A 13,937-nucleotide genomic window follows, 5' to 3' on the forward strand; every position below is an offset into this window, starting at 1 on the left:
AGCTTTGGTGTACTGCACCAAAGTAAAGGACTCTGGGGGAGGCAGGGAGAGGATTCAGGTCCTGGAACATGATGGCGGAGGAGGACCTAGTGAGAGTGTTACATGGAAAATTGAGAAATGTTGCCAACTACTGCATATTACTGTTGATTATAAACCATTAATACCCCCAATAAAGGGGGAGAACCTGTGCTTAATTTGACTTCAGATCCCAATATTCTAAAGAAGTGTCTGAGTACCAGTTAAAGGTTACTAGTTAAAATTTCAATACATCCATGGTGATAACAACTGATTTCTATTGTCTCAGAGGGGAAGTGGCCTCACCTGTTTACAACAAGCATGAACATTATCCTTGCAATAAAAAATAAGAGACTCAGACATGATTGGGTCAGTCATAGTATCATTGTTCTCCCAGACTTGTTCTGAATCCTCTAGCGGTAACGTAAGATTATGTCTTCTTCACTCTCATTCCAAAGGACAAGAAAAGAAGTTACCTAGAATGGGTTTATTTTCTACACATGAGTAAATGTTCACCTAAAATCAGGATAAAACATAAAATGGTTGAAAAGCTTTCAGGCCGTTTATAATCAACTGACATATTACAGAGCTTTAAGCATCCTGCCATCCGAAAGCTTCAATGGAAAGCTGAAGTTATAAACCTTAGTCCGACAAATTCTCTACTGAGACATTACTGATTTGAGTACTTTTCAGAATATTCATTAGTGATACCAGACACATATGTTAAATAAAGATACTCCAAAATGTCACAAACAAGATATGTTTAAAGGATTCCAACAAGAAGAAAACACAGCTTATTTGAATCAGAACTTCTTTAGAACTCGACCAAAAAAAAACAAATGTCGACCATCTATTTGTACTTAATTGAAGAATTCTAGAGTTAGATATGTGCTATATATTTTCATCTTCCTATTTTTGAAGAGAGAAATTCATGTTTTCACAAAAGTTGCAAACTTATTTTGATAGCATAAGCAATCTTGAGTGTTTAGTTAACACCACAGGCAAAAAAAAAAGTTCTACAGTGATATCTAGCTAAGCCAATAATTATCATTTAAAACTGTCTGCGATATCTAGGTCAGTTTTTGATTGGGATGATTATTAATGGAGGCCATGAAATTCGAAAAAAAAAAAGCTAGAAACCACTCAGTCATTCATGGGTGTGGGTCCACACTGCACTTACTGTAACCTGTAGACCATTCACATGAAGGTTAGCAATGATGATTTGTATTCTCCTCGCTCTAGTTCACTAACCAAATTTCTTGAAAAGTCACATTTAAATGAACTGAAAGTACCCCAACTCAGAATCACTTGTGGAACTTCAGGTCTGGAAGACCAGGGTGGAATATGAATTCTACTTCCTATCAGTAGTGGTTGTAAGCTTTCGTGTGTGTGGTGTGTGTGTGTGTGCATGCGTGCGTGCGTGTGTGTGTGTGTGTGTGTGTGTGTGGCGGGGGCATTAGTTCTCTTAAAAAATAAATTAATAAACAAAAAATGAATTTGTTTTGTCTTTTCTACATTCTAATTGATCTCTGTGACCTGTTTGGTATGTGTGGCTGTGTAAAGAGAGAAAGACGAGGGGGCCAGGTGGTGGTGAGCCAGGTTAAGCCGCACATTACAGTGTTCAAGGATCCTGGTTCTAAGCCCCTGGTCCCCACCTGCAGGGGGAAAGCTCCACAAGTGGTGAAGCAGGGCTGCAGGTGTCGATCTCTTTCCATCTCTCTATCTCTCCTTCCCCTCTCAATGTCTCTCTGTCTCTATCAAATAATAATGGTGGTAATAATAATAATATTATTATTAATGGAGAGAAAGATGTTTCAACTTTTTAGCCCTAGGCATGAATTATGTGATACATTAGAAGATGTTCATACCTTATGTCTTCAGATCCATGTGTGCATGGATGGTATGTCCCCTGTAACCCCAATTCAAGGCCCTAGATACCCATCCTAGTGACAGTAAATACACTGAAAAGAGGAACTTTACCCTGATGAAGAGAATCTTCTCTCCCACGCGGTACCTCCCCTGAGAGAGCCTCTCCACACAGAACTTGGCCGGGCATTTGCAGGGAGGGTCCTCAGAAATCCGTTTCACCTGGAATAGAAGAGCCGGCAGGTTTGTCCCCTATAGACACACCCCGTTTAGAATGATTGAGATTCCATGGGCTCAGAGGCCTTGGGGACATTCACGTGTTGTGTGTTCTGTGTCAGGCTGTGACCGCGACAGGACCACAAGACTATGTTAAACCCTAGTGGTGCAAAGGTCAGATCTTAAACACTTTCCAAAGTGACTGTACAGAAACACGAGTGGCAAGGACAATGCTGCCAGAGGATAATCAATTGGAAATGTAGGGATGAGGCCTCAAGTTCTCATTTAGGGAGGGTTAGGATAGACTATGGGTATTGACTGGCTTGACAAAGGAAGTCGACTGAAAACCAGAACACAGACTATATATTCACACATAATGCATACTTCCATACTCTGGTTGTAATGAGACTAATCTTATCCATTTTTAGAATTTGTGACTTGGTGGTCCGGGAGGCGTGACCATGGGGTATAGAGGGAAGGTCTGTCCTCTATCTGATAACACCAAATAGCTGAGGGCTGGGGACACAGCATAATGGTTCTGCAGAAAGACTCAATCTTGAGGCTCTGAGGATCCCCTGGCCCACCATAAGACAGAGCTGGGCAGTGTTCCGGTCCTTCTCTCTCTCTCCCTCATTAAGATAAAATAAATAATATATATAACAAATATCTATAACTCTCAATCTTAACAAGCCTCACCAACCGCAGTGACATCTGCAGAAGCCTCACAGCCTCAGCGACCAAGTCCCAGATGCTATTTCCTCCCTTAACACAGAACAGCATTCTGGGATGAGACTGCGATCAGTGACTCTGTCCCATGCTGTTTTCAGTGTTCTCTGTGCGTCCCTTTCTACATATGCCTGCTAAGTGTCTAATTACATGCATACACATAGATAAGTGTGTTGGTGTTGCCTCACTGCTAGCGGTGGTATTGCTCTTCTTGTCATACAATTAGAGGGTTTTATAAGACAAGCAGGGATGGAGAAAAAAAATAGGAGGGAGGGGGGTTGGGGAGTTAGAGCTAGAGGGAGAAGGGCCTTGAACATCTAGGAGAAAATGAGTCTACCTGCCGCTGAGCTATCTGGATTGGGGAAAATTACTAAAATCACGGGGCCACATGGAACATAGGTTAAATAGACTTCCTAGCTTTTTCCAACATGAAGACCCCTAACGTCATCTGCTATATTCTTACCTCTAGGTTCCTGATAATTAAACAACTTGTTCTGCTTTATATCTTAAGGCTTTTCCTCCAAGTTACAGAAGCTACCATGACACCAACCTGACTTCCATGGGCAGATGACTTCACCAATGTGTCCTGGAACCCCACCTCTACAGAGCCCTGCTCCACTAGGGAAAAATAGAAACAGGCTGGGAGTATGGATCCACCTGCCAACACCCATGCCCAGCAGAGAAGCAGTTACAGAAGACAGAACTCCCACCTTCTGCACCCCATAAAGAATTTTGTCCATACTCCTAGAGGAATAAAGAATAGGGAAGTTTCCAATGGAGGGGATGGGATATGGAACGCTGGTGATGGGAACTGTGTGGAATTGTACTCCTGTTATCTTACAATCTTGTTAATCGTTATTAAATCACTAATAAAAAATGAAAATGAAAAAATAAAGAGAAGCCGTCTGCATCATAAAGGCACATGAATACTGGGCGAGCACCACTCAGCAGAGTTTCACTGCCATTTAGAAGCTGAGCAGACAGTCTGCAAGTGTGCAGGTGAGTCCTCTGCTGAGAAATGGCACAAAGGGTGCTTCGCCGCTATGGCAGCCTGTCAATCCACACTTCCTGCACACAGTGATTCAAAGAAAGGAAAGGAACAGCAGCTGTAAGCAGGAGCTCAAAGTATTTCCATCCTGACCTGTTCTTAGACAAAACAGAAACTGTTTATAGCAAATGAAACACAAACACGCTTTCTCAAGTGTCCTGTCCTTCTCTCATACCTTCTGAGCTTTGGAAAATGATAAGAAGAAGGAGGAGGAGGAGGAGGAGGAAGAGAAGGAGAAGAAGAAGAAGGAGGAGGAGGAGGAGGAGGAGGAGGGGGAGGGGGAGGGGAGGGGGAGGAGGAGAAGGAGAAGGAGAAAAAGAGGAAGAAAAAAATTTTTTTCTGTAGTTGTGTGAAAAGCTGGAGACAGATATGGAAGAGACAAGGCCAGACTCTGGGAGGGGGAAATAGATTGTTGAGTCAACAGATTGATGACATCTGTGCTTCTGACATTACCTCAGGAAAAGTCAGTCTGCCAGGTGTTCTGTGTCTGGCTAGAAACCCAGACAGTTTTCTGCTGAAGTGGGGTTTCAAGAGGAGCCAGATTACTTGGAATTATACTCTCACCCCCAGACTGAGGAAGTTGACAGAGCAGAGGAAGAAAGGACGAAGAGTTTCTTAGAGCTGTATTCAGCTCATTGTGTGGGAACTAGCCCAATTCCAGGGAATGCAAAGAGAACTAAGCCAGACGCCACAGTTTGATCGCAGCTGAATCAGTCTAACGGGACATCTAGAGAAGGAGCTAGTCTGAATGCTGCCCACTGTGCTCCTCTGATACAGTACTAACTAAAAAGGGGGATGCGTTATCACCAAAAATGGTTACTGCTTTGCTGTCTGGTTTGTTTTCCCCTCAAAATCTCATGAATTCACCGAAGTAGTAAAAAAGGAAATGTGAGTGAACATTAAAATTTCTTTAGCTCAGGCTGGCGAGCAAAGATGGTATCACACCAGATTCTTCAGGCCTGAGGCTGGGAGGTTCCAGGTTCAATCCCCAGAGTCACCATAAGCCAGAATTGAGCAGTGCTATGACCTCCTCTTGCTAAAATAAAAGGATAAATAATTAAATATACAATAACACTTTTGAAAAAAAAAAAAGAAGAAGAACCTGGCAGTAATTGTGAAGACTATTTATTGGGAGGTATTTTAACAGGTCTCTTTTCTTGCTTTTATTTTTTTTTCCACTCATCCATTATTTTTCTTTTAATTCCCCTTTGAATCCTTATTTTCCTGTGTAGACAGTCATTGGGTCAGAATACATATAGTGGGTGTTATTAAACACAGTTACTTTGCAAATACTTCCTATCTTATATCTACATTTAAAGCACATCCTGGAGCACAAGATTCCGCTCCCCAGTGGCTATATATGTCTCCCATGCAGTGAAGCCGTTGCCATAGGGACCATTTCCTTTTTATATTGGACAATGAGAGGCTCTGATATAAATCATCAGTGAGGCTCAAGCTACTGCTCTTCTGTGCTCCTCTGTCCCTGACACGAAACAACATTCATGAACAGCCACCACTCAAACAGAATGCAAATACCGCAGCGTACCTTCCCCTACACAGAATAAGGGAGACTGAGAGGCCTGTGTGACCAAGTCAACTCAACGTGCAGAATTCCAAGCTGAACAAGACCTGATGTCACTTGCTAGCACCTCTCACATGGCGCACAGCCGGATTCCTGGGAAAGACTACAGACTCAGCTTCACCTTGTCATGGAATCAATTTCCAAGGCACACTGAGTCGCGTTAGTGTTTGACTAAATATTCTTGAGAGGTGCTGGTTTAGAGGCTCTCAGAGCACGGTGTTCTTCCAGCTGACAAAATATATATATATCAAAATACTCACTTTGCATGTGCCCTATACTGGGCCAAAAGCCATAACTGAAGAGCTGGTTATGTTTCCCAATTCTGCAGTCAAATGCTCTACCACTGAGCTAGACCCTCCCCCCATGCTTCCGAATTCTGTTTGGAAAACATTTTGGCATATTTAGTTCTGAGCATGGAACTCAGGCCCCGAGGCAGAGAAATCCCGGTCTCTACCACTGAGCCACCTTTCCAGCCCTGCAGTAACTACTGAGAGAAATCTAGCTCCTTCGGTTTCCAGTTGAGAGAGGAGAATCCAGAGTGGGAAATATTACCACAGCATCACCGGCGTGCCATTTCCAACAGAGTTGTCGATCTCGCCCTGCTTCTCCAGGTCAGAACATTGGGAAACCGTTTTCAAATGCTTCTCATTGATGTTTCACTGTGTTTCCTCCTGCTCTTCTCCTCTCCTTCCCAGGGGTAGGGGAAAGGAGGAAAGGCAGGGCCACAGGAGACCAGCTGGTGACCCTTCTGGCTACTCCTCTCAGACTCACAGACACGCCTTCAGGTGGAAAAGGTCACCTTCACCTGGGAAGCTACAGCGAAGTGAAGACGGTCACGGTTTTTTTTCCACAATATGTGGCCATTTCAGATAAACGGGAAAAGGGAGATGCTTTTTTGCACAGGGCCCATGTTGACAGTTAATCTGACAGCCGTGAGATTAGGTACAAATACGTTAATCAGATGTGCTCCCTGGGGCGGGATGGTGGCGCACCTGGTTGAGCACACATGTTACAGTGCTCAAGGGTCCAGGTTGGAGCTCCCAGTCCCCACCTACAAGGGGAAAGCTTTGCTAGTGGCGAAGCAGGGCTGCAGGTGTCTCTCGCTCCCTCTCTGTCTCCTCCTTCCCTCATGATTTCTGGCAGTTTCTATCCAATAAATAAATAAAGAGCATTTTAAAGACTTAAAAAACAAACAAACAAACAAAAAAGAGAAAACAGAGCAAAATATGCACCCTGTCTTTGAGAACAAGAAGCTCCCCTAAGAGGAATGGACATGACACCCATCATAAGCGTGCCTTGTTTATGTGTCATTCCGTTACATCAAGGTACTTGGAAAGCCAGGGGCTGCTCTGTCAGTTCTAACTGGGAGGAGTGATGGCAAGCAAAGCTCTGTACAGGAGAACACCCAGCTTAGAATCTGCAAGAAGGCAAGAGGCTGAAAGGTAAGGGATGAGCAGGCGTGGCCATGAGGAGCCTTGCGAGCCGGAAAACCTCGGGTATGAGATGCCTTTGGGAATCTGGAGCCGGCTGGGCAGGCGTGCTGACAACAGATACTATCAGAATGATAATTAAAAAGCCCACCCTGAGGGCAAAAATGCCAGGAAATATGTGAGAGGTCAGAACTTGGAGGACTTATGACATGAAATAGTCTGGGCTTAACCTGGAATGTCAGAGCGATCATATGCCTAGTATGATTTTTTTAAAATTATCTTTATGTATTTACTAGATAGAGGACAGCCAGAAGTTGAGAGGGAAGGGGGAGATAGAGAGGAAGAGAGACATAGAGACACCTGCAGCCCTGCTTCACCACTTGCAAAGCTTTCCCCTCCCCTGCGGGTGGGGCGTGGGGACTCAAACCTTGGTTCTGGCACACTATAACATGTGAGCACAACCAGGTGCACCACCACCCAGTGGGGACTGGGGACTTGAACTCAGTCCTTATTCAGGGTAATGTGTGCACTCAGCCAGGTGCACTCAGCATCCAGCCCCAACCCATACAATTCAAATCATCTCTGAGCTGTATTTAAGTTTAGAATCACGGTAATGGTGATGTTCACGGAGACAAAGTTCAGAAACAAATACCACAAGAGGGGTTGAGGGCTCATAATTTGAGTGCAAATGAATTCACTTGACTTGGTTTTGTATTCATTAGGAATTGAAAGGTGGCATGGGTCAGAGTTCAACTATAAAGGATTAAAGAAAAATGAATGGAGGGAGAGCTGGGTGGTAGTGCAGCAGGTTAATACACATAGTATGAAGCACAAGGATCATAGTTTGAGCCCCTTCCGGATCCCCACCTGCAGGGGGGTCACTTCACAAGCAGTGAAGCAAGTCTTCAGGTGTCTAACTTTCTCTCTCCCTCTCTGTCTTCCCCTCCTCTATTTTTCTCTGTCCTATCCAACAACAACGAAATCAATAACAACAACAATGGGGAAAAAAATGGCGCCAGGAGCAGTGGATTAGTAGTGTAGGCACTGAGCCCTGGTGATAACCCTGGAGGCAAAAATAATAATAAATAAACAAATGAAGTAGTGCTGCAGGTGGCTCTCTTCCTCTCTGTGCCCCCTTCCCTCCCAATTTCTCCCTGTACCTATGAAGAATATATTTCAATAAATAAAAATGTTAAAAGAACAGGAATGAAAGTGACAGTTGATAAGAAAAGAAGTAAGCTCAAGTGTAGTGGCCCCAGAGAATAGTTTCATAAAAGAAAGACTAACTTATTCTAAGGTAGGCATAGTGAAAACATGCAATTAAAAAAGAAGAAAAAATCTTCTCAACATATGAATAATGTGCCATCATGTGTGAACACAAACTATTATCCTACATCCTTACAAAAAAAAAAAAAAAGCAAGGCATGTGATTGATCTTTAAAAATATTCTTGTGATATAAAAACTCTTTCAAGAGGCACTGAATTCAAAGGCCCTGTCTACAAGATGGGCCTATGCCTCGAATAAACCCCTCCCCCAATGTTACCAGTCGTCTCTATCAGGAACAACACAATAGACCCCTCTGTGGGCCACCACAGGACCTGGCCCTCAACATGGATCAACAATGGTAGGAATGTTCCATCCTCCAAAGGGAGGCTGGACAACATACTCTATCTTCTACCTGAGGAAGATGGATCCTGAAACTGGAACAGCTTGGGACATTCCTACTCATGACCACAGAATGGGAGCTCAGATCTACAGGGATGCAGAGGTCACATAGGCTCCTAAGCTGAATATGGGCCCCAGATCAGATCAAATCAATGGGGTTTACAGTCAACAATATTTATACCCCTTTCCCATATTTGGAAGCTACTCTCTTCCCTGATCCAGCTTTTTGGCCCTTTTGCAGCCATGACATCATCTCCCAAGACAATAAATTGGATCCACCTGCATATCAGATGTCAGGCTCAGGAAAAAAAAAAAAAAAACACTAGTATAGTCATGGGCCCTTAGGAATATAATAAAATAGGCCTACTAACTTATCTATAAAACGGAGACCCCCCAACTCTTCATCTGCAGTATTCTTGTTTGGGTTCATGATAAGTCAACAATTTGTTTGGCTTTTATGCTAACTCTTCTTTCAGCCACCAGGTTCCAGATGCTACCATGATGCCAACTGGACTTCCCTGGGCAGACGATCCCACCAATGTGTCCAGGAGCCCCACTTCCCCAGAGCCCTGCCCCATTAGGAAAAGAGAAAGGCTGGGAGTATGGATCAACCTGTCAATGCCCATGTTCAGTGGGGAAGTAATTACAGAAGCCAGACCTTCCACCCTCTGCCCCCCATAATATCCCTTGGTCCGTGATCCCAACACTAGTATAGTCTTGGGCTCTTTGGAATATAACTAAAATAGGACTACTAACTACAAAACAGAAACCCCCCAACTCTTCATATGAATTATTCCAGCCTTTAAGTTCATGATTCAAAGGAGGTCTCGAAACTTTACATCAGGCTCAACCTCAAGAAGCTTGCTTTTCAGCCCATTCTGCTACATGTGAACAGGCAGTGTGGTGGGTGTTAGCTTCGAAAGACTTTCTCCATGGTCTATAATAAGTACCTGGGATTTCTGTCTATCAAATCACTTTCCTATTTATTTGTTTATTTTGTTATTTAATTTTGGTTTATGATATTACAAGACTGTAAGAATATAATTTCATCTACCTGTGTGCGTGTGTGTACATGCTCCTGCGCGATTCACTAGCCCCACCAAGGGAGTGCAAGTACTAACCTAACAATTGGAACACACAGCCCTTTCTCTCCCTCACCCCCAAGTACATAATCATTCCTCTCATTTACACTGAGAATATACGTGCTGGAAGGTAAATGTACATGCATTATCAAACACAGTACTTACTTTCAAGACTATTTAACAGACAACAGAAGTATTCTAAGAGCTTTGACTCATTCTGCTCGCTGTTAACACTCAGAATCTATCTTCTGTAATTCTGAGGAAATTAAGAAAACTTTTCTAGTGTGTCAAAGAGAATAGGTGACTGACTCCTATGTAGAAGGGCTGGGACTTGAGAGAATCAGACAAAACTGGGTTGAAGCAAAGCTCTTTCTTCTCCACCACTCCACACACCCCCACCCCGACAGAAGGTGATTCGACTTTTAAATTTCTGTTTCCTCAATGAGAAAGCTTTCTTACAGCTAACAAGAGCACTTGAAAAACCATGAGGGGGCCCTGTGCCGGCCAGCATGAAGGGCAGTTCTCTCCTCTGTGGCGTATCTGCTTCTCCTCCTGTCTTCGTCCTCACGACCTCATGGATCTCATGCCCAGGGATTCTTATCTGTGAGATGAGGAGCCACGGCTACAGTGCCCAAGTATTTTCAAAGACAATTTCCAGGAAGCTGACTTCTTATCCTACACATTTAGACTCTACTTGGAATGGTTAAGAGACGCTTTATTTGAAATAACTCAAAGTTTTGAACCCCAAATGAACGATAGGACTCCATTTCTCTTTTCTGAAGAAATTTAAAATAAATTTTAATAAAATCAAACTAAGTACAGATTGAGCTGATATGTTACAGGATACTTTTTGGAGTTCAAAAATGATTAAGTAACTGGTAAAAAGAAATGTTTGGTTAATTTTACTTACTGCATCATCCAGTAAGTTTCCTGTACTCTTTCTTCCAGAAGACTTTGATGAAGGAGACGGAGAAGGAGAAGGGGCAGAGAGTGTTTCTTCTTGCTCAATCTCTTTTTCCAGTTTTATCAAACCAGGAGGCTCCACACCATACCTTTTAAAAGACATCAGACCGACACACATGCATAACTCATCATGCCACATGTATGTTACGAGTGATTGTAAATATTATAGGAACAATTGCTGATGTTAGAAAATGATAGCTGGGAGGTAGGTGTGAAAATGTGCCACTGTGACAACAAAAATTCTGTAAGTCAACATGTTTTCTCCATGAAGTTAGACTGGAGGGAAAAGGCGATACTAGCCTTTTCTGTTGTGGAATTGGAGAGTTCCTAATATGTCATTCTTTTAAATAGAGAAAGAACACATGGCTGCTGTGTAGACATACATGACTGTGTGTCTGAAAGGATATATCTGAGCATAATAAATGTAGATAAAATACTCAAGTGTTAGCATACTACGGTATCCTAAGATAGTGCAGACTGAGTATCTTTAATGGCCCCTCTGCTAGAGTTGAAGTATTTGGACATTACTACTTGTAGTGCCAGAAAACAACTCTGTGAAAGGCAAACATACCATCTGAGTTAGAATCAAGTTTGAGAACAGCAGCCCTCCCTCTCCAAATAAACATCCTCGAGATGTTTAGTAGAGAAGAAATTCACTGCTAGTCACATACCTCTTACGGACCCAGAACTAAGCAGTGAGGAGGATTATACAGCACAGTGGGCTATGATTTTTTTTTTGCCTCCAGGGTTATTACTGGGGCTCGGTGCCTGCACTATGAATCCACTGCTCCTGGAGGCTATTTTTCCCCGTTTTTGCTGCCCTTGTTGTTATTGTTGCCATTGATGTTGTTAAGATAGGACAGAGAGAAATCAGAAATCGAGAGAAGAGAGGATAAAGAGAAGAGGAGAGAAAGATAGACACCTGCAGACCTGCTTCACCACCTGTGAAGTGACCCCCCTGCAGGTGGGGAGCAAGGGGTTCTAACTGGGATCCTTATGCCGGTCCTTGCACTTCGCACCACGTGCACTTAACCCGCTGTACTACTGCCTGACCCCCAATTATGCTCTTAAGAACACAATGAGTACTGTAGGGGGCTGGAAAGTAGAAAGAAAATAGAAAGGTAACTTAGGATAACTATGCTAAAATGTACTGCAGTGCAGGGAGACAGCCTAATGGCTATACAAACAATCTTCATGCCTGAGGCTCCAAGATCCCAGGTTCAATCCCCAGCACCATAAACCACAGCTGAGCAGAGCTCTGGTAAAGGACATAGAAGCTCAAAGAAAGGGAGTCATGTAGTTACCAAACTCACCACCCACAATCATAACTTAAATAGTCTAAATTGAACAGCAGTTGAAGTTTCAAGATACATTCCCATTGTCGGTGGATGGAGGAGGTCAAAGCGAACTTCAGTGTTTGAGAGTTAGGGAAGACCTTTGGGATAATGTAATTCTCTGTACTTTCAGTTCCACTGGTAAAAATACTATTCTAGAAAAGAGATAGGACTACCTGGGAGCAAGAGAAAGATGAGAAGGTATATTGACTAAGGAGAGCTGACACAACTTTCCCTGACATTTTAATCACAAAGGAGAAGTTTTCATTTGAGTATTACAGATAGGCTGTGGATAATCTATAGCTCCAAAAGTCTACAGCTAGAGAATAAAGATGTTGAGAAAGCATGTCTTGCACTGGGAGACTGGGAGAGTAAAACTGTGTAGCAACACACCGTCCAGGCTAGAGTCCTCTTAGGACTTGCTATGTCCTTCCTCAGCACACACTAGGGAAGAAGCCATTTCCCCACTCCCGGTGTTTTGCTTCCCTGCAGGCTACTCGGTTTGATTTGGGGCTTTTAAAAAAATCTTTTTATTGTTGTAGTCATTGTTGGATAGGACAGAGAGAAATGGAGAGAGGAGGGGAACACAGAGAGGAGGAGAGAAAGACAGACACCTGCAGACTTGCTTCACTGCTTGTGAAGTGACACCCCTGCAGGAGGGGAGCCCGAAGCTGTAAGCTGATCCTTATGCTGATCCTTGCGCTTTGCACCATATGCGCTTAACCTGCTGTGCTACCACCCAACTCCCTAATTTTGGGCTTCTTCATCCTTTCCAACGTGATGCCAGATTTATCAAGCTGGTAAGTTTAAGAGTCAGCTGAGCAGGCTTGATGCAGCTCAAGGGAGGCCTCCCTGGGAACTGCCCCCCTTCACTCATCTGTGTTGAGCATGAGGTAGTTCCCTGGCTTCTCTGTCCAGGTCAGATAGAGACAGGTCACATCCTTCAGCTTGAACCTTCTCAGTTATAAAGGTGATGACTGATGTTCCATTGGCTACTTTTTTCTTTTCTTTTCTTTTTTCAAAATTCAGCCAAGAATGAGTGCTACCTGCCAAATGCCCTTTGGGAGCTTAAAAAAAAAAAACTGTCTGAAGTCAGTAAAGGTTTATTTAAGCTGGTACAACTCACCTCAACATTAACTGTTTTGAGGACTGCCTCTAGAAAATGTAGCAGTTTTTAGTCACATGAATTATTAGCTAAAAAATCTACACTCAGGGCTGGGTGGTGATGCACCTGGTTGAGTGTACATAGTACAGTGCACAAGGACCCAAGTTCAAGCCCCTGGTCCTCACCTTCAGGGGGGAAGGCTTTGCGAGTGGTGAAGCAGGGCTTCAGGTATTTCTCTTCCTCTCTATCTCCCCCTTCTCTCTTGACTTCTGACTGTCTCTATCCAAAAATAATGATAATATTTTTTAAATGTACTTTCTATTTAGTACATTTCATTCCCAGTCTCTCATACAGAGATTAATGGGATAATAGGGATGATTGTAAGCAAATCCTAGCACACAGCAGGTCCTAAAATGTTACTGTTTGAATGGGGAAGAAAAGGTTTCCTGTATTTTCATGTAACAGTGATTTCAGGTTTCCAGCATGGACTCAACTTCCTTGTTCTGAATCTCTAAACACAGACCACTCTAGTAAAATATGTCTGTTTTCATACATTTAAAGTGTATATAATGTTTACCCCCAAAAGTTCATCCAGAGGACTTCAAATCCTGCTAAAAAATAGAATATACTAAAAAAACAATGCACACCTTTCTACTGAGGGTGGTGAAGCAGGTCTGCAGGTGTTCCTTTCTCTCTATCCCTTCCCTCAATTTCTCTCTGTCCTATCAAATATAAGAATAATAAAATTAAATAAATAAAACAGAGATTATGTGTTGTTGTTTTTTAAAAAAATTTTATATTTATTTATTTTCCCTTTTGTTGCCCTTGTTGTATGTGTTGTTTTAAAAAAATTCTTTCTACTGCTCACAAATTATACTGCACTCTGCCCAGTATCTCATTATTG

The 13,937-nt window shown here is 42.9% G+C and overlaps 1 protein-coding gene across 7 annotated transcripts in view; it reads right to left on the reverse strand.

Annotated features, from left to right (window-relative positions):
* The window catches only part of GAS2 (growth arrest specific 2), a 141,925-nt gene that overhangs the window by 45,768 nt on the left and 82,220 nt on the right, over nt 1-13,937 (reverse strand). For all 7 annotated transcript variants that reach the window (XM_060177000.1, XM_060176999.1, XM_060177003.1 and 4 more), the window contains 2 exons: nt 10,542-10,683; nt 1,996-2,103 (listed from right to left, as the gene is read on the reverse strand). In XM_060177000.1, the coding sequence (XP_060032983.1) occupies nt 1,996-2,103; nt 10,542-10,683 (250 nt within the window). The remainder of the gene's footprint in view (nt 1-1,995; nt 2,104-10,541; nt 10,684-13,937) is intronic.

This window comes from Erinaceus europaeus, chromosome 17 (assembly GCF_950295315.1).
Source record: "Erinaceus europaeus chromosome 17, mEriEur2.1, whole genome shotgun sequence".
Lineage (NCBI taxonomy): Eukaryota > Metazoa > Chordata > Mammalia > Eulipotyphla > Erinaceidae > Erinaceus > Erinaceus europaeus.